Source organism: Leuciscus leuciscus, assembly GCF_965113295.1.
Source record: "Leuciscus leuciscus genome assembly, chromosome: 9".
NCBI lineage: Eukaryota > Metazoa > Chordata > Actinopteri > Cypriniformes > Leuciscidae > Leuciscus > Leuciscus leuciscus.
In genome coordinates, this window is record NC_138733.1 from 6,246,847 (window position 1) to 6,268,260 (window position 21,414).

The window sequence follows — 21,414 nt, forward strand, 5'->3', positions numbered from 1 at the left end:
ATACAAACTGTGCAGAGCTGTGGGTCCCCAGGACCAGGATTGGGAACCACTGTCCTAAGGTGTGAACCACTAAATATGCATGATCGTTGACGCCCACTCCGCATATTGCCTTTCCAAACAGAAAGTGCTTTGCAAAATTCAAATCAATGTATTGTGTTATGTGAATGATAAGGGCAGGATGATTTTCACATCATTTTGAAGAAAAAACACTAGGCAATGACATCTATTAGACAAAAGTCTTATTGGCACATATTTAGTATGTGTTTTATGGCCTTATTTCAGAAACTTTAGTTTTTAGTTTTTTCAATAACCACGCATAAACATTATTCTCTCAAAAATGCAGACATGTACATTCTTGTTGCTCACATATTATGGTAGCCCTGTTTGTGCTAAATAGTGTGTAATTTTTTTTGGCCATTAATATGTTTATAAGCAACTGAAAAAAGCACAAATGTCAGGGCATGTCAGAACATCTCAAGGACCCCAAAAACCCCTCAGACCTCAGAGGGTTAATACAAGCCAGATCAGGAAGAACTTAATCTGTTTTGCCCTGTCCGGGCTCTTGGATGCTTATGTCCACAGAGCTGCAACCTGTGGCATATATATATAAGAGCAGTTATTTGTCTGCTTCAGGTTACCTAAGATAGGTTGCCCTGCATCTAAACAGATAATGAGCAAGTGAGTAGTTGAGGCTATCTCACTTGCTTATGAAGCGGCCGGACAGCCTTCACCTTTGGCTGTCCCGGCCCATTCTACCAGGAGTATGGCTGCCTCTAAGGCTTTATTATCAGGAGTTTCACTCTGACATCTGTAATGCGGCAGGCAGGTCCTCACCGCATACATTTGTTAGATTTTATGACTTGGACCTAGGCTCCACTCCAGGGTCTAGGGTGCTTGTTTCCTAGTATGCGCATGGTCTTCATACAGAACAGGCATTTGTCATATGGCGTCGTGGGTATAGGGTTCCCACCGCGTCTCGACGCAGCTCGAAGTTCCCTTGAAAGGGAACGTCTCAGGTTACGTATGTAACCCTGGTTCCCTGAGAGGGAACGAGATGCTGCGTCGCCTTGCCATACTCCCTGCATGCCTGTGATCGACTTGCTTCGGCTTTCAGAAGCTGCCGCGGTCTGTCGCAGGGGTGCTTTATAGCTTCCTGGTCGATGACGTCACCCGCCTATGACGTCTCGTCTTTCCATTGGACTGATTATACACGTGCTTCACGACGCAATCACGCAGAGCGTTCCCACCGCGTCTCGACGCAGCGTCTCGTTCCCTCTCAGGGAACCAGGGTTACATACGTAACCTGAGACGATTTCAGTGTCTGAAAAGTCTGAGGGTTGCACACCTGACAGGGCCTGTGACATTGTTGCATGTGCCATATTACACAACATAAAAAAATAAATAAAAAAATAAAAAAACACTTTTCATTAAATGTTTAATAAAAGACAAATATGCTTAGTTCCTTGAGTTTTATTTCAATTGTTCTTTGTAAAGAAAAGCCAGTGGTCAAGTGCCTGCAACAAGAGATATTAGACACATGCCTCATGCAACAAATAAAAAGGAAAAGTTGTCTATACACTGCCCACCTGTAGGCCTATGTCTCCTCTGTCTGTGCAAACTCTTCTGTAGGCCTTTCTGTAGATGTGGAATCCTGCAACTTATATTGCAGCCATAAAGCACAAGTATAAATTAAGTAAAGTTATTTATGCACTTGCAGGTAGGCTAGTTCCTCCATATGACAGTTATCTGAGAGGGTTTATTCACTGTCCAGTGCAATGGAAACAAATGGACATTACAAAGTCTTATACTTTCTTTCCTTTGGAAAGTTAGAAAATGTCCACTTACTGCACATATTTCAGCCACCACTTTCTTGGGAACAGATACAAGTGTTGGTGTATTATGTAAAAGTGCACAAAAGAGGAAAACACAATGTCATTACAATGAACTACACTCGGGAAACATGTGATCAATAACTCATGGCAAAATATTTTTTACATTAACATAAGTTTATCAGTTTTCACTTTCACAAGTCAAAGCAATTCATCATTACTCAAGATTTAACAGTTGAAATGACTATACTACTAAGATCTTTTCTTTTTTTCCAGCCTTTTTCTTGGTTGCTTTTATAAACAGACAAGTGAGACAACCATTTATTTAACAGTTCCTTTTATAGAAGAGACTATAATAACTAAAAATTACCATTATGTAGAATATTTTTGTACTTCACTTTTATTTGTTTCCATGTTCTAGTGGTGACTCTGACATTACAGTGAACAAAGTAATTATGCAATTATTAAAATACAAAAATATAGGCTAATAAGTGATAAAAACATCTAACATGGCCACTTCTAACGGATTTAAATTGTCTGCTACTTTTTGCCAACCCTCTCTCCTGGCTTTTGCAGACTTTGAGGTGTTCCCTGGCGTTTTGATTAAACATTAAAATTCCGAATAAACTTCGACTATTAGTTCTTGCTCTGCTGAGGAGAAAAACTGAGCCTGCCCTTTGGCCACGCTGAACAGCCAATAGCAGCGTTGCTGATCAATGTCTCTACTATCGATACATATCCCCTTTTAAGCCAGCGCATGAACGCGCAGTTATCTCAGATAACTCAATCCAGCGATACTAATCATAAACAACAGGTGTGTTCGAAGAACCGAGTTAGCCAGATCATGATTAGCACGATGATATCATCTTGGATGTGTCATTTGATCTCGGATGTAATAAGCAACGTACGAAGAACGAGCCCCAGGGCCTGGTTTCACAGACATGGCTTAGCATAAGCCAGGAGTAGGCCTTAATGTGTACTAGTTAAACTGGGGCATTTAAGTACCTTTCATGAACGTGGCTTAAAATAAGCTTAGTTAGTCTGAGACTAACTAAGTTCCAAAATTCGTTCCAAAAACTTCAGTGAGTATGAAAAAACACTACTGAAACAAATTTTGACCAACCATCCAGTGATTGAAAGTAAAATCCACACTACTGCTAGTGAGCAAAAGAAAAGGAGTGCTTGGAATGCAATTTGCAATGAATTTAATGCAAATGAAAATGCAACCACAAGAACAATTCAACAACTTCAGGTGAGATTTCTTCATTATTATCATTGCTCATTTCTCATATTCATATTTTTGGGACAATTTATAATGAATGATTTTTGCCTGTATAGACTCTGTGGAAGAACCTTAAACTGGCTTTAAAACGACAGAATGCAGAGATCAGAAGACAGCGATTTACTACTGGTGGTGGACCACCAAATAAAGACAAAACTGATGAATTGAGTGACTTGCTGTCTGGAATAATACAGCACCAGCAACCTCTGGATGGTATACCAGATGATGATCACTTGAACAGTTCAGATGAAGATCTGAGCACAAATGGTATATTAGAAAGAAATTGATTTCTTCCTTTGGTACATATATTCCACTCTGTCAATTTTTATTCTTCTTTCATTGTAAGGATCATGTGAATTTATTTGTGCCTCTGTTTTTCCCTACAGAAGAAAGGAATCTGAACGGGTTGGAAAAGCCAGAGCACAGTGAGTGTGTGCCTTCCACATCTGCTCCTGCATCCCTGAGAAAAGATGCTGCCACCACCTTTCAGCAGAGAACAAGCAAGATGACCATCCATGAAAAGTTAGCCAGAGAATTTCATGAGGAAAAAATTAAATATCTGAAGGAAGAACATGAAATGAAAATGAGAATTCTACAGGTTGAATTGGATATGAAGTTGGAAGAAAGAGGTATGATCCAAAAACGATACAGTAAGGAGGCAATTGTGATTACCAGCCATGGTGAACAATATGATGTATAAACAATAAAAACAAAAATAAACCTTTTGTCATTTAGATATTCATGACTGAGTGTATTTAAACAACCACAAACTACATTTTCAACCAGTATTGGTTTAGTAATTTTTTTTAATTTTGCTGCACACTATTTTAATTTTGTACAGAACAAAAATTATCAAGGCAAAATAAGGCATAATGAATACATTCCATATTGAAATACATCTCATCTAGCTGAAGTGCTGCAATGTGAAAGCAACTCTGTGTGCAAGTCCTCGTTGGTCACTGGCTGCCTCAGTCATGGGCACATCTGCTTCATCGTCATCTTCCATTGGAGGATCAGGACAGCAGCGCTGCTTCAGGTAGTTGTGCAGCACCGCTGTAGCAATGATGACCTTGCAGCATCTCCTTGGCCTGAAGCGAAGTGTATTACGTAAACACTGGAATCGATTTTTCCATATTCCAAACATGCGTTCAACCATGCCTCTTGTTCGGATATGAGCTCTGTTGTATCTTTGCTGCTCAGCTGTTGTGGGATTTATGTATGGAGTGAATAAAAAGTTACTCTGACCATATCCACTGTCACCAAGTAGAAGTCCACTATACTGTCCACTCTGAAACTGAGCACATAATGAAGAGTTGACAAAAATCCTTGAATCGTGAGTTGAACCTTTCCAGCGCGCAACAATGTTTGAAAACTCTAAATTAGGTGTGCATACACCCTGAACATTGATAGAAAACCAGTTCTTACGGTTCCTGTACTCCTCAGCATCAGGGGTTGATGGACACTTGACAGGAACATGACATCCATCTATACAGCCAATGACACCTGGGAAGTGCCCATATTCATAGAATTGCACTTTATATTTGGCTTGGTCAGCAGCATCAGGAAACTTTATGTAAAGACTCCTCAGTTCACAAATGGCTCTGCTGACTTTGTGAACTATTCTACACACAGTTGCTTCACTGGCACCACACAAATCACCAGTTTCACGGTGAAAGGTCCCGGACGCAAAAAACCTCAGTGTGAGCAGAACTTGGAGAGAAATGGGTAAAGGCCTTCCTCTCAGAGACAGACAGGAAAGTCTAGGCTCAAGCAAAGATATTATCTCCACTGCATTTTCCTTGGACATACGAAAGCGGTCTTGAAAAGCTGTGTCATCAAAGTAATGTAATGGATCACTCCTATCCACAAGTACTCTGGCTGGCCTCTGTTGTGCATGTTGGTTTTCATTTAGATATTCCAAATATTCCATGCTCCCTCACAAACAGTACTAAGCAGGAGTTAAACCTGCCTCTTTGAAGGATTAATTTAAGATTCAATTTAGTCATAGACTAGCTATAATCCTTCCTCTTGCAATCGGCTTTGTTTAATCCAGAACAGGCTAAATCTTTGACTATTTTAATATATATCTGTGCAAGTCGCTTTGAGTTAAGACAGCTCAAGTGGGCAGTTTAGTCTGGGACTAGGCTTAAGCCATGTCTGTGAAACCGGGCCCATATGTTCCATCGTGAACCCTGTTGGCCTGCTGTCTGACCAGCAAGCTCAATTTAATAATAATTGTGTAGTTTGATTGCTAAATGTTACATTTAAAATGTTCTAGTTTTGTTAATACGTCACATTACAAGAACGTTTTATAAAATAAAAAAAACTCGTCATCTCAGGTCTCAGTGATATCCTCAAAACATTTTCCTAATGTGACAGAGAGAATGTTGTTCTTTTGTTATCATGAAGCATTGACAATATTATTTTCAATATTATTTTGAGATCATTGTACAAACTTTAACCTTAACAACATTCCCAAATATGCTCAAAATGTTGCAAGTAGAATGTTCTTCTTTTGTTTTCATGAAACATTGGGACAATGTTTGAGATCATTGTACAAACTTTAACTTTAACAACATTCCCAAATATGCTCAAAATGTTGCAAGTAGAATGTTCTTCTTTTGTTTCCATGAAACATTGGGACAATGTTATTTTGAGATCATTGTACAAACTTTAACTTTAACAACATTCCCAAAATATGCTCAAAATGTTGCAAGTAGAATGTTCTAATTGTGTTAACTCGTCACATTAGAAGAACGTTTTATAAAGAACATTCAACATCTCATCTCTCAATGATATCCTCAAAACATTTTCCTAATGTGACAGAGAGAATGTTCTTCTTTTGTTATCATGAAACATTGGAACAATGTTATATTGAGATCATTGTACAACTTGTTACCTCAGAAACGTTTCCAAAACATTCTTTGAATGTTGCAGTTAAAATGTTATATCTTAGTTTACATTTAACGTTATAGGAACATTTTTTTAAATGAGAAAACATCCTTAAAATATTTGTAAAACATTACATTCAAATGTTTTCTTCAGAACATTAACCAAACTTGTAGGGAATGTTAGCCAAAGTTCTAAGAACGTTCCCTGCTAGCTGGGGAGTAAGTTATCAGGAAATTTTTATTTGAAAGTGAAGTAATCCTTTAACCAGGGCTGGACTGGCCATCGGGCATACCGGGCATTTGCCCGGTGGGCCGACGTGCTTTTTGGGCCGATACATCTCATACTCATAGTCATACATAATTTTTATTATTATTTCTTTTCTTTTTAAAAATTTTTTAACGGCCCATAAAATGTGTACATCGGCGGCCCATTCGTTTTGTTTTGTTTTGCTTAATTGGCGGCGCTGGGTTTGTGCCGGTGTAATGCAGTGGTCCAAAAAAGTCAGTGTTAGTTTTTTTTTCTTTCTGACAGACCAGCCAATGAAACACGTAGATCAGCGGCCCATTGGTTCTTTTCTTGATTGACACTGGGCTGGCCCAATCACAACTTTAAACGAGTGAGCAAGCGTGCAGCAGTGTCAGTTGTATCTGTCAAAATAGTCTGCGAGATGGAGAAGAAACGCAAGGATTGTGCAGAGAAATAGCGTGAAAAAATAGAACAAAGCTTAAAGCAGACACTGTAAAATGTGTCAAAATATATGTTTTCTGCCCTTCATCAGCTCCAGTGATGATGATGATAGTGAGGAGGATCAGGAGAGAGATGAGAAAGTGTAGAGCCTGCGGTAAGCAGAACTACTTTCAAAACACTTAAGCTATGTCATGATCGAGTGTAGGAAGTAGGAACCCATAACCCAGTTACAGATTATTTCCACATTGCATTACATAGACAGTATATAAAGAAAGACGATTACCGCAATTCACTAGAAATTTAATGAGAGGCGTTTATAAACCATGTTTTCCGCCAAAATAAAAGCTTGATGCAGTTTGCGTCAAAATAAAAGATCATGTGCTTATCTCTTTCAAGTATAGAAATTGGAACAAACTAATTATGAAAGTTTCCTTTATTTTTTAGTGCATTTGATTTACAAAATATGGCTATTACTGTCATTGGATTAATATTATAACTATTATTATGTAGTAGGTGTAATGTAAATAGACACTGTAACTAAAAGAGGTTTGAATTTTTCGTTTAATTTGCACACTGAATATGGGTTGGAGCTTTTAATTTTGAACTCTCAAAGTGCACCAGATTGATGAATTTAACATTAAAATGCACAAAATTTTCTCACGGGGGGGCATGCCCCCGGACCCCCCTAGAAGAACCAAGGTCCACCCACCACATTTTTACCAAAAATCCTGTGAGAAACACTGGTATTGCTATGCCATTGCAGCTTATAGCTTGTTTTAGGATTCATCACTGTGGAGTATAGTTCAACTGTATTAATTAATAAATGTCAAATTTTCACTCGTTCCTATACTCACTTATTACATGGCATTTGTGGTTTTAAGGAATAGGAGTTGGTATGCATATAATTAAGGGCGTGCAAAGATGGGTGGTGTTTATGATCATATAGTGGGCCAGTCTGGGCCAAAATGCCCGGGCCGATTTTTTGCCCCAGTCCAGCCCTGCCTTTAACTAAGCCAAACAGCCAGTGATCATCATGCATTTAAACTAATTGAAATAATTCTTGAACAAATATGTCAGCCATAAAATTTGTGTTTTTATATTTAAATAAAAGTTGTGTGTAAGTTAAATATATAATCAAACAAGAGAATCTGGTGATTTGGATGTTTTGTCATTGAACTTTCATGATACAAATCAAATTACACACCAGTGAATGTTGTCATGTCTGTCTTGTAAATCCTTTATCTTTGTAAACTCTTGCAACTGCAGCAGCTTTAATGGCATTTAAAATGAATCCATTTCTAAATCAAGAAAACAATCAACTTTTTTCCGTTTTTTTAATTGTTTAACATTTTACAGCGTCTATTATTTTCTAACTACAGTCACCGACTCTTTACAATCCACACAATATAGTAAACATTAGTAAATAAGTAAATTACATGAATATGTCTTATTCAAGCAGATTTTGCCATTTTTAGCAAGTAGGAAAGATACAAATAATTATTAATACTGTAAAAAACTATTCTGAAGCTTCAAACACCACTCTTTTCTAAGCATTTCACCAAATTCACAAAGTTAAACTAGATGACATTGTGCTTTTGGGAGCAACACCATATTTTGTTCATCTCACACCATTTACTTGACTTTATTTATTTGACATGAAAATGAAATGTTGCTCATTGTGACCACTTATGATAATTCCTCATGTGCCTGAGAAGGCTTCTTGAATGTCTAAAACTCTTCTCACACTCAGTACAGTAGTACAGCATCTCTCTAGTATGAACTCGCTCGTGTGCTTTCAGAGATCCAGACTGAGTGAAACTCTTGTCACATGATGAGCACTTGTAAAGTTTTTCTCCAGTATGAATTATTTGGTGCTGTCTCAGATGGTCAGCTCTAGTAAAGCTCTTCCCACAGTCCAAACACACATGATCTTTCTCACCGGTGTGTGTTTTCTGGTGCCGTTTACAATGTTGTAGCCGTGAAAAAATCTCTCCACAAAATGAACATGCACAAGGGCTCTCTTTTGTGTGCATTATCTGGTGTCTTTTTAGATGTGATAATAATTTAAAATCTTTACCACAGTGATCACAGTTATATGGCTTTTCTCCAGTGTGAACACGCAGATGATTAGTGAGTTCAGTTTTACTTTTGAAACTCTTCTCACACTGATTACAGTCGTACGGCTTCTCTCCAGTATGAACTCGCTTGTGTGATTTCAGGTTTCTAGACTCAGTGAAACTCTTGTCACAATATGAGCACTTGTAAGGTTTTTCTCCAGTATGAATCCTCTGGTGCACATTCAGATTTCCAGATGTAGTAAAGGTCTTCCCACAGTCACAACACACATGATCTCTCACCTCATTATGTGTTTTTTGTTGCTGTTTACAATTTTCCGTCAATGAAAAACTCTTTTGAGTTTTGATATTGCAATGTTCCTCCTCAACTTCATATAGTTTGTGTCTTTGCTCCACCTCCATCTGGTCTAAAATAAACATATTAGATTCAGTTGAAGGGGGATAAATGTGAAAATTCAACTGAACCCTGATTTAATTGCAGAAAACAAGAGATCAGGGATTTTTACAAGTATCAAGTATCAGATCTTTAATGTGCCAAAGGTTAGTTTTGTCATTCCCTTGTTAATACAATCAAACAGACGTCAGATTATAATAAATGTATGATCGTAGAGTTGCATTTTCTCTGTTAATATAATTATAATGCTCATAATTCCCATTAACTAGATCTGTTGAACTGAAGCTTTAATATGAAGAATCAAGAAAGGACACTAACCTATTTGTTCCTCAGTATCTTCATGTTTTATTCTGGATGGTTCTGGATCACTCATGTCTTCAATCTCCTCTTTAATAAACTCCATCTTTAACAGTCACACAGATTTCAGCTGCTACTCCTGGAGTTTGTCCTTCTCTTGTAGGATGATGGGAATATTCCCAGTATTTATTGGTGAATTGTTGTGGGAGGGGCTTCACTGCAGGTGTGAACTGTGATCACTGTGTTTTTATCCAATCTGCATTTAAAAAGTACAGGGCCATCATGTTAAACTGCTGCTGAAAAACCTCTTTGTCTCCAAATGTTCCCTGTTTTCAGCTCATTCATTATGGTGATGTCTGAGATCTTCATTAAATTGGCACATTAAATTGTTATATTGGTGTCAACAGGCTGAAAACAAATTACAGAATTTTCATATTTGAAATTTCACTTCAGTTCTTATCAAGGAGGATAAATTTGAATTTTCAAGTGAACCCTGATTTAATAACAGAAAACGATCCGGGCTACTTGATTGTAACCCTGTTCCCTGAAAAAGCGGAATGAGATGCTGCACTGCTTAGCGCATTGGGAAAAAAAATACCTAAAATACGCCATGCTTGAAAGTGTCTGGACCCCTTACGGTTGTGTAGGTGTGCTCACAAGAACGCAAGAAGGCCCTAGACATTAGCTTGAGATTAGCTCGAGAACATGTGAGACCGGAGTGGCATGAACATCCAAACTATAAAATCTTATGAATGTGTGCGGAGAGGACCAGCCTGTCGCATCACAAACAAATTGCAGGGGGGCAGCCCTTGCCAGAGCAGTAGAGGAGGCGACCCCCCTGGTGGAGTGAGCCCTTAGACCCGTTGGCGGAACTTGACCGCGCGCCTCATAGGCAAAAGCAATAGCATCCCTGACCCAATGTGATATGGTCTGCTTGGTGGCGGCCGCCCCCGTTACTGTCCCCATAACAGAGACGAAAAATTGCTCTGACTTATTCCACTGGCTAGTGCAGTGGACGTCAAGTCAAGGTCAAGGGGCCCTATCTTGCACCCAGCGCAATTGACTTTGTACACCGACGCATGTATCATTCCTATTTTGCACCCGCGCAAAGCGGACTTTTCCCTCCACAGACGCACGTCGGTTAACTAAGAAATACACTTGCGCTCCCGGGGGCGGTTCAGCGCAAAGAGAGGAGGCGTGTTCCGGCGCAAACGTTCCTTCATGCTATTTTGCAGGTTTAGAAAACAATTGCGCCACTAACCAGGAAAAAATAGTTTAAAGTCAGTGGCGCGTTGCGCATGTTATTCATATGCTATTTTAAGGGCGCATGCTTGGCCATAATCAATGTAGCGTGTGCACAATGCGCACTTTGATTCTCTCATCTACACAGAAGCAGCAGTTTTCATTTTTGCAAATCATACATTATTACGATAGATAGATAGATAGATAGACAGACAGATAGACAGATAGATAGATAGATAGATAGATAGATAGATAGATAGATAGACAATTTATTATAAAAGCATACATCTAACTTACACATTTACCCAAATTATCATACGCCTGTTTAACCGAAGTTAATTTGGGTGGGTTTCTCCATCCCCAATGTCCCTGACGAGAACGTCGGTCTCCTCGACTGTGAACCGCTCCAGGCGCGCGTCTGGCAAATCCGCCATTATAATAGGAATCCGCTTTAGAACAAGTGTGTCTGCTCTTAAAGAGAATGTGAGATGTTGCTCTGATTGGTTTATTTCACGTTACGCCCAAACCACACCTGTGAATAATGAAGCTACTTCAGACCAACCCCTTTTAGATTTGCGCCGGGCGCAAGAAGCATTTATCCCGCCGGTATAATAGCAACAGCGCCGGAGATCCGCCCACAAAGTTACTTGCGCTTTGCGCTTGACACTTGCGTTTCAGATCATTAAAATAGGGCCCAAGGTGTCTTTATTAGTACCCAAGGGTAAATTTGTTGTGCAGACAGGAGATTCAGCAATCCATACATAAGACAATCCAAAAAAACTTAAAAACAAACAGTAAACATAGAACATTAAAATATAACATTAAAAAACATTGTCCAAAGCATAGATCATAACAATGTTTTTATTATCATCATTATTATTTATTAGATCATAACTTTGTTTCATATTAAATATTATCTGCTCGGTCCTGTCTGTCAGCGCGTTGTCAGTGTCCTCTATTTTTCACTGCTTCAGAACATGGGTTGAATCTGAAAGTTTAAAAATAAAACTAATTCAAAATCAAAATATGAATATGAATAAAACTAAATAAAAAAATTAAACACTCCAGGTCACCGCACCAGTCACGTAACTGAAAACTATGAAAGCCGTGTGACCGGCCAACCGGTAAAAATAAATAAATAAATAAATTAAAGAACATTAAAGAAATGATTCCCTCTGATTTTCTGTTTCATTAATAAAGTTTGACTACTCGCAGCAGTCTTGCATGCGCTTAGAGCTTGTGTGAATTGCACGTATAAAATGAAGTTTAACGAACAACCTCGCTCGATCCATCAGGAAACGCCACATAGGTCGCTGAATTTCACTGCACTTCATGAAGAGTTTTTCTTTTGCGTGAAGAAGCCGTTCGCCGGAGATATGTTCAAAGATAGCGCAGTGCATTCATGTGGCTACCGGTATAATAATCCTCCTGGCGGTGGGGGTGGGGATGTGGGGGGACGGGATGAGGAGAAGGGAGGGTCAATCTAGCCTCCGTTTTGTTTGACAATACTTTGAGCATCAACAAGAAGTGACGTCACCCAACATCGCATAGAGCACCTTTAACTAAGCCAAACAGCCAGTGATCCCCATGCATTTAAACTAATTGAAATAATTCTTGAACAATTATAATTCTTGGACAATAATAATTCTTGGACAAGCGGTCAGTTGGTGGAGACGGCAAGAGCGCGCAAGTAGTTTCTTCTGAAATACCCAGTTCTCCCGTTATTCAGTGTTCTATTTGACTCAAGGTAAGCCTATCTTCGATTCTCTGCTTATTTTTCATTTTTACCTTTTTAATTTAATTTTATTCAGACACGTTTCGATTTTAACAGCAGCGTGTGAAAATTATTGCAGTTTAATTGCACTTAAGTATTGCCTCCTAGCAGCTAGTTTCAAGTGTGCATCATGTGCAACTGAACCTCTACAAATGATTCAGAATGCTGCAGCTCGTCTTGTCTTCAATGAGCCCAAAAGTGCCCACGTCACTCCTCTGTTCATCTCTCTGCACTGGCTACCACTCCCCGCTCGCATTTTGCGTTTGTGTGATGTGTGTATCATTTCAGACCCAAATACAAATAATGAAATTCACTTCGAAAACGACAGTTATACATTCAGAAACCCAAACATTTGTCCAGGTCTCCACATTTATATTTTACTTTTCAATTAATAGGCTATAATATATGAGTATATTACATGAATCAAAAGTAATTATAATTCATATATATATGAATTATAATTACTTTTGAGCAAATTGTCCATCTTTTGCTGCTATATATATATATATATATATATATTAAAGATGGACAATTTGCTCTAAGTTTGTTTCACACTATAAACTGCTTTGATTTGGAGTGAGAGATACAGGGGGAGTGGCTTTATTGTATCAGATACATGTCACTGCACTGATTGGTCCAGTTTTGGTCTGCATTTCTAACCCAGAATAAAACCTGCTCCGGAGGACAGGTTAGCCGTGTAGCGTAAGTTATGATGATGATGAACACAACTAAAACCAATCCACTTTCTTGAGCCCTAAAAAGCCAGTTTGCTCAAACTAATCTCGAACTTTACCTGTTAGCAACTGAAGCCGGCTTTGTGCAACAGGCCACAGGACGTTTTTGTTGTTGTTGTTTTGATTTATTTTTATATAACACTGTCAAATGTACAACTGTACACCCAAAGCACTTTACAGTCATATCAGGGGATCTCTCCTCATCCACCACCAGTGTGCAGCAACACTTGGATGATGCGACGGCAGGCATAGTACAGCGGCGCCAATGCGCTCACCACACACCAGCTATACAGTATAGGGGATTATTAGGAGGCCATGATTGGCAAGGGCCAATGGGTGGAATGGTTACACCCCTACAGGTTACACCCCTACTCTTTACGAGAAGTGCCATGGGATTTTTTAATGACCACAAAGAGTCAAGACCTCGGATTAACGTCTCATCTGAAGGACAGTGCTTGTTACAGTATAGTGTCTCCATCACTCTACTGGGGCGTTATAGGACCCACACAGACCACAGGGTGAGCGCCCCCTGCTGGCCTCACTCACACCTCTTCCAGCAGCAACCTGGTTTTCCCAGGAGTCTCATATCTAGGTACTAACCAGGCTCAGCCCTGCTTAGCTTCAGTGGGCAACCAGTCTTGGGCTACAGGCTGATATGGGTGTTTTACTAGAGACAATGACAGCTAAATGACAAGTCAGAAAGTTACAACTCAAAAAAACAACTTTCACAAAACTATTTCACTATATGTTGGATTGAATCTCAGTTTATTTTAATTATTGGATCTGTAGAAACCTTTTACTCACAAAATCACACATTGTCATTGAAATGGTAATTTTATTTGTTGTTATTGTACAGATGTGCGTTATTGTATATACATCTGTTTATGTAATAACAGGCTTTATGTAACTAAACAAACAAAAGGGGAAAAAAAACCCTGATCAAATTCAGGGAATTGTTTCATATAACTAATAACTGGTTGTTGTTGTTTTTCTACATGTCTTTCTGGTTTCTTTTAATTTTGGGATTTCTTTGTGTAAGTTTTCCATCAAAATAATTTTCTTTCTTGTTCTCCAAAGCCCCTTTCACACAGAGATTCCGGAAAATACACGGATAAAGTGACCCGGGATTTGACCCGGGTTCGTTTGATTTTGGTTCATTCACACTGCCAGTGATTTTCCGGAATCAGAGAGTGCGTTCACACACAACCCGTAAAAATGCCGTAAAGACACGTGACATCGATGTGACTTGTAATCTCAGCAGCGTCTTAAGTTTGCTTATGAGCTGCGATCTCTCTCTCGAGAGAAACCACGCTTGTGCATTTGTTTCTCTGATTCGATCATAAAATTGCGCTTTACGTACCGTTTCACAGCTGGCGAACGATCCCGCGCTTCAGCGTCATCACTACGACACGGCATTATTACGGCTTTTGTTCACACAGCGCGCGTTCCGGGACTGAACACGGCAATGTTACTAGGTCCCGACCCGGCATCGATCCCGGCATAAATCCCGGGTCGTGTTTGCGTTCACACAGAAGGCGCTCTGGCAATTTGCCGGCAATTTCCCGGGTTCAAAGCGCTGTGTGAAAGGGGCTCAACATATAAAACACAAATATTGTGGCATTTTACAGCAACACTAGTTTATTAGTTAAGAAACTACACATTTACTTTATGTGAATCCAACAAAACATTTGCTCACTGTGACACAGAACAATGCTTTCTAATATGATTCACTAGATTATGTGATTGGGTGAAACTCTTCCCACACTGAGTACAGTCGTACGGCTTCTCTCCAGTATGAACTCGCTCGTGTGATTTCAGAGATCCAGACCGAGTGAAACTCTTGTCACAATATGAGCACTTGTAAGGTTTTTCTCCAGTATGAATTCTTTGGTGCCGTTTCAGATATTCAGCTCTAGTAAAGCTCTTCCCACAGTCAAAGCACATATAATCTCTCACTTCATTGTGTGTTTTCTGGTGCTGTTTAAAACTGTCCAGCCTTGAAAAACTCTTTCCACAGAGAGAACACACATAAGGCCTCTCATCTGAATGAACTTTCAGGTGTTGTTTTAGATTTGATGATGAAGTAAAATCTTTACCACACTGATCACAGTTAAATGGTCTTTCTCCAGAATGAACACGCAGATGATACTTGAGACCTGATGCATCTCTTAAACTCTTTCCACACTGAGTGCATGTATACGGTTTCTCTCCAGTGTGAATTCTCATGTGTATTTTAAGGGTTCCTTTCTCTGTGAAACTCTTTCCACACTGAGTGCAGGTGTGCGTCTTTTTGGCTTTTGTTCTCTGAATTGTAAAGTTACGATGTTCCTCCTCCACTTCATTCAGTTCTTGTCTTTGCTCTTTCACTCTCACCTGGTCTAAAATACACAGAAATACAGTTAGAATCAGTTCAAGTGAACCCTTATTTAATATCAGAAAGCAAAAGAGATCAGATCTTTCACTGGTCTGTCATTCACTTTTTAATATATTATATACATTATGCTATATACAAGGTTATGATAATTTGGATGTGTCAACAATGAAGAATCAATAATGGACACTAACCTATTTGTTCCTCAGTATCTTCATGTTTTATTCTGGATGGTTCTGGATCACTCATGTCTTCAATCTCCTCTTTAATAAACTCCATCTTTAACAGTCACACAGATTTCAGCTGCTACTCCTGGAGTTTGTCCTTCTCTTGTAGGATGATGGGAATATTCCCAGTATTTATTTGTGAATTGTTGTGGGAGGGGCTTCACTGCAGGTGTGAACTGTGATCACTGTGTTTTTATCCAATCTGCATTTAAAAAGTACAGGGCCATCATGTTAAACTGAGCAGCTCTTCCTCTCCAAAAGTTCCCCGTTTTCAGCTCATTCATTATGGTGATGTCTGAGATCTTCTGTAAATTGGCACATTAAGCTCGTTTTATTGGTGTCAACAGACTGAAACAAACTACAGCATCATCTCCTTTGATCCATCGGGTTTGAAATAAACATTAAGTGGTTAGAATCAGTTTAACCCTCTGAGGTCTGAGCTGTTTTCTGGCCCTGGGGGTGTTCTGACATGCTCTGACATTTGTGCTTATTTATGTTACTTGTGACATTTTCATGGCTAAAGTCTGATTACACTGTATTTAGCACAAACTCTGCTACAATAATATATCAGCAGCATGTATGTAAAAGTTTGTAGTTTTGAGATAATTACATTTATGCGTGGTTTGTGAAAATACCAAAAAAAAAATCATCACTGAAATAAGGCCATGAAACCCATACTGATTATTTCTTCACAAGACTTTTGAAAATTGTATCACGTAGCCTAGAATATTTGCTCCAAAACTATGTGAAAATCACCCTGACTGCTCATTCAGATAAGACAATATATTGATTTAAAATTTCTAAGACGTGTTTTGTGTGAGAAAGCCATATGCATATTCTCATGAATATGTAAGCCTTCAACACCTGAGAAAGACAAAGACCCTCCCTAATGGCCCTATTAGGAGCGATCAGGCCCTGTCATTCAGAGCAACCTTGCACAAAGAATGAGGAGATTTAAAAAAGAATGGCTTTTAGATTGTTTGGATTTATTTACAACACAACATAATCCAAAAATACACAACAAATGACAAAAGAGCACATTGAAAACAATGATCCAAAGACAGAGACCTTTGTGCCATTCCTAAAAACATTGTACATACCTTTCATTTCCAAGGTGTTTGATTTTCACTTTACCATGTTCATGTACAGAGACTCATGTGAATGTTGAAGTCAGCAGGACTCAGTTGCATCTGGTCCCTGAAAGAAAAGAAAAAAAGTGAACATACTGGTAGGGCTGTAACGATTCCTCGATTAAAGTCGAGTACTCGATTTAAAAAAATCCTCGATTGCAATTTACCCGTGTCGAGTAACCGGCAAAATACCGGAAGTGGCGCATTCCACAGACGAGAGTACATGAACCGCATTATTACACAGTTTTCTAAGGCTACGCGATATTTAACTGTTTACATCATGATATCGTGAAATCACAAAGGATAAGATTAAGTTAAATAAATATATGCACTGTTTTTTTTCTCCCACAGAGAAGCATGACGGTTTAATTATTTACATGCGTGCAGATTGTGTTAAAAGTACCTCAGCTCTGTTCACAGTAAACGCTGCTCCACACATACTCAGTCTCAGCATGTTCTGTTTGTTTAAGTTTCCAATAATGTGCATTTGGGAACGCAAAACCCCGGACGCGTGTTTCATAGTAACTGTCATCATCATTTATATGCGTGGAGCGTCTCGGGTTTCTCAAACTCCATCTTTGCGTGCTGTGAGTTTGTGTGGCTTAACGTTCATCTGCACGCAGTCTGCGCCGTTTCACAAGATTAGTAACGCAGCTCATTTATAAATCTTCGCCAACACAGGAGAATACATAAGTATGTTTCTGAATATATTCAGAAATATATTCGCAATCGCATATATTCTCATGTGCGAATTGTTGTTCATCGCGATTACAAAATAAAAGTTTAACCCTTGCACTGCTTGCATGTTTTGACGTGCACATGTTCTTTTCAAGAAATGACGGCAGCTGTTGCATTTCTATCGTACAGAAGTGACCAAATATGAAAGATTAAGTTGACATTTGAATTAAATGTTATGTTTATTAGTTATCATATATTTTACATGGTGTATTTTAACAGCGTTGTTCAATAAAACCCATCTGATTACTTTTTTCATACTTTATTTGAACCAATAATTATTGCTTATTATTTGGGTAACACTACAATAAGGCTCATTAGTTAACATTAATGTATTAATCAACATGAACTAACAATGAACAATAGCTAACATTTGTTCATACAAATACAGCTGTTCATTGTTTGTTCATGTTAGTTCACTACATTAATGTTAACAAATACAACCTTTAATTTTAATAATGTATTAGTAAATGTTGAAATTAACATGAACTAAGATTAATAAATGCTGTAGAAATAAATATTGTTCATTCTTAGTAACTAATGAACCATATTGTAAAGTGTTACCTATTTGTCTTTAAGTAATTTTAAAGGCTGTTGTTCACTTGGATCTATTTTTATTACCACAATTCTTTATCCGATTACTCGATTAATCGATGGAATAATCCGTAGAATACTCGATTACTAAAATAATCGATAGCTACAGCCCTACATACTGGTATCAAGAGAAACTAGGCCTGCACGATTTTGGGAATACATTTTAGATTTTTGTGGTAAAAATTGCTTTTTAAAATTCACAGAATACACACACACACACACACACACAAATGTTTCCAACAATATAATGTAACATAATGAACACCATGTTTGTTGTGCCTTGCTATGTGCAGTACTGCATAAAATAATTATAACAATAACCTATAGTAGCCTATAAATCTTCCAAAAGATTTCAGTAACAATGCTAGAGAAAAATATATTGATTATCTTATGTTACTTCAAATGTTTCCATTCGTTATGATGATATGAAATGAGATAATAGTAAAAAACATAAAGCCTAATGTTTGGTGCATTTTTCATTTCAAACGCGATCGCGCTCCAAAATATGATACATTCAAACCCACAGCGCGCTCCAAAATATGATACATTCAAACGCGATCCCGCTCCAAAATATGATACATTCAAACCCACAGCGCGCTCCAAAATATGATACATTCAAACGCGATCCCGCTCCAAAATATGATACATTCAAACCCACAGCGCGCTCCAAAATATGATACATTCAAACGCGATCGCGCGCGCTCCAAAATATGATGCATTCAAACGGCGATCGCGCTCCAAAATATGATACATTCAAACGCGATTGCGCTCCAAAATATTAAACATTATGGTTATACATATCTATGTTTGAGCAGATATCCACAAACAGTATTTAACAGTAAACACAGGTCTAAATAGTATAATATTCACCATATATCTAGCAACAGTTCAACTGCAATGTGAAGTTTATGCAACAACACCATAAACTAATAAGTAAGAATTTCTTACCTTAAATCTTTCTTGTCTTCAAATCGCGTTCTTCTTCTTCTGATGTAAATCCAATGTAAGCTCACAGCGTGTCTTCCAAACTCGACGAAAAGCAGAGACTTGTGAAGTGTTTTGGTGTTTTGTTTGAGGTAACGAGGGCATTCGCGTTGCATGTGGAGATTTGCATGTGAATCACTTTTGCTCGAGTGGGCGTGGTCGAATTAAAAGTAATTAGCAAGCGTTTGAGATACTGGACATCCTGTTGGTTTTATACAAATTACTTAAACAGAGAATATTTGTTTTCAGTTTGAATCTGATCATTTAAAAGTACACACTTAAATGTGTATAAAGGTGTATGGCTCATAAATGTGTGACAAGTATTCGCTGAGTTTTGTTTCAGTTTATAGACGTGCTCAAGAAAAAAAAAGTTCACCGCGACGGAGAGGCAGAACGCACACCCTGTTTATTTTCTTTATTTTACAAAAGCACAATGTTTTGATTTGATTGTAAGTGGACACATACAAAAGTAGAAATATCACAGATTCTTTTTTTATATTTCTTTTTTCTGTATAACCATAAATGACGGAGTAATTTAAGTTTATTGTACTACAATGTGAAGAAAATCCAGCAAAACCCGGGGGCGCGTTTGCCGACCTCAGAGTAGTACCCCAGAGTGCAGTCTGGACGATGGGGCGGGGCGACACTTTTAGGCGGGGCGACACGTGTCGCTCCGCCCACACCCAATTTAATTGGTTTATAATACCGCAATCTTATTGGTGTAGACGATTCAGGTCTGAGCATGCGCATTCCTTTAAGTACGATTTTATGAATGATTTGGCCGTATTAAAGAAATATTAAATGCTAACTTTAATCGTAGGCTATGTGTCTATCTTGTCGATTTACCATGGTAATTTTAGTTAAGATCTATTGGCTAATGTTTTATTGTACTTAAGAAACAGAATGGATGAAGTTATTGTTTAAAAACGAACGCAGGCCTAGCCTACTTCAAGGAGATGTTTTACAAACTCGGGATTTTACGCAAAGGATGATAATTCACTGTAAGAATGTAAAAGCAGCTGATTTTAATTTTTAAAGCACGACCGTTTTTTGTTGTCATTTTTTTAACGAGATGTTGTCCAATGCGTGCAAAGTGCAAATAAAATGTTTAATGGCAAACTCACGTTTCTTTGTTAATAAAATGAGGGCCTGTTGGTTCTGTAGGCTAAATCCCTATGTTATAGTTTTAAAGATTCATGTTTTCTATAAGTGTCAACCGTAGGCTACTTCGACTATCTGTTACTGTGACATCAGGCCATTGGGTTTTGTGCGTTGGCTACAATAGAATTAAAACCGTGTAGTGCTGAAATGTGAAAATAAATAAATAAATATGTATTTACTAAAACAGATTTATTATATCGATCTGGGCTTGTATACTATTTGGTAGGCTAGCCTATTATTGTCTTATTTGTCACTGTGGTTTTGCTTTAAAAAAAATAAAACACACTTTCGGATTTATCTGATGTTTTACTGAAATACAGTGAATTATCATCCTTTGTGTAAAATCCCGAGTTTGTGTTTATTCACTGATCCTAATGGAAAAACGAAGAAGCATTTACGAATGATTTGAAATTCCAGAGCCCTGCATGACATGCGGAAAAATATTGTCTATATCAGCCTATAGAAATTATCTCTCCATTGATAGCCTGTGCTATGCCAGTAATTTCATGCTGTCATGATCATTGCTCACTAAAAGTGGCACTGACTTATCTGCAGGGTAAATTAATAAATATAAGAGTAGGCTATCTAGGCTAAATCTCAAACAGTAATTTATCAGCAACATATTTCGTGATATTGCCTAGCCCTAAAACTGCTCAATATTAGCCTAAAGCTTACAATATGATTTTTTGTAAAGCTGCTTTGAGACGATGTGAATTGAGCGCTATACGAATACATTTTGACAGTAACTTCATCTAACTTGATTCGTAAATTCAGCAAAATATTATCCAATTGATCATTAGGCTACTGAAATCGGAAATTCCCATGGTTATCATCACTTAATATTTCTGTAGTAAGGCCAAACAGCGTCGTTGTCGTAGATCATTCATAAACTCCTACCATAGACTCGTACATAAAGGAATGTGCATGCTCATGCCTCAAGCGTCTACGCCAATAAGATTGCTGTATTAAACCAATAAAATCGGGTGTGGGCGGAGCGACATGTGTC

At 38.2% G+C, this 21,414-nt stretch overlaps 2 protein-coding genes across 2 annotated transcripts in view; both read right to left on the reverse strand.

Annotated features, from left to right (window-relative positions):
- Positions 1-21,414, reverse strand: part of LOC309506429 (uncharacterized protein) — a 152,290-nt gene that overhangs the window by 108,734 nt on the left and 22,142 nt on the right. The gene's annotated exons all lie outside the window — the stretch shown is intronic.
- LOC309506353 (putative nuclease HARBI1) lies at positions 3,506-5,270 on the reverse strand. Its single transcript, XM_082180237.1, has one exon. The coding sequence runs from the start codon at positions 5,039-5,041 to the stop codon at positions 4,016-4,018; it is 1,026 nt and encodes a 341-aa protein (XP_082036363.1). The 5' UTR covers positions 5,042-5,270; the 3' UTR covers positions 3,506-4,015.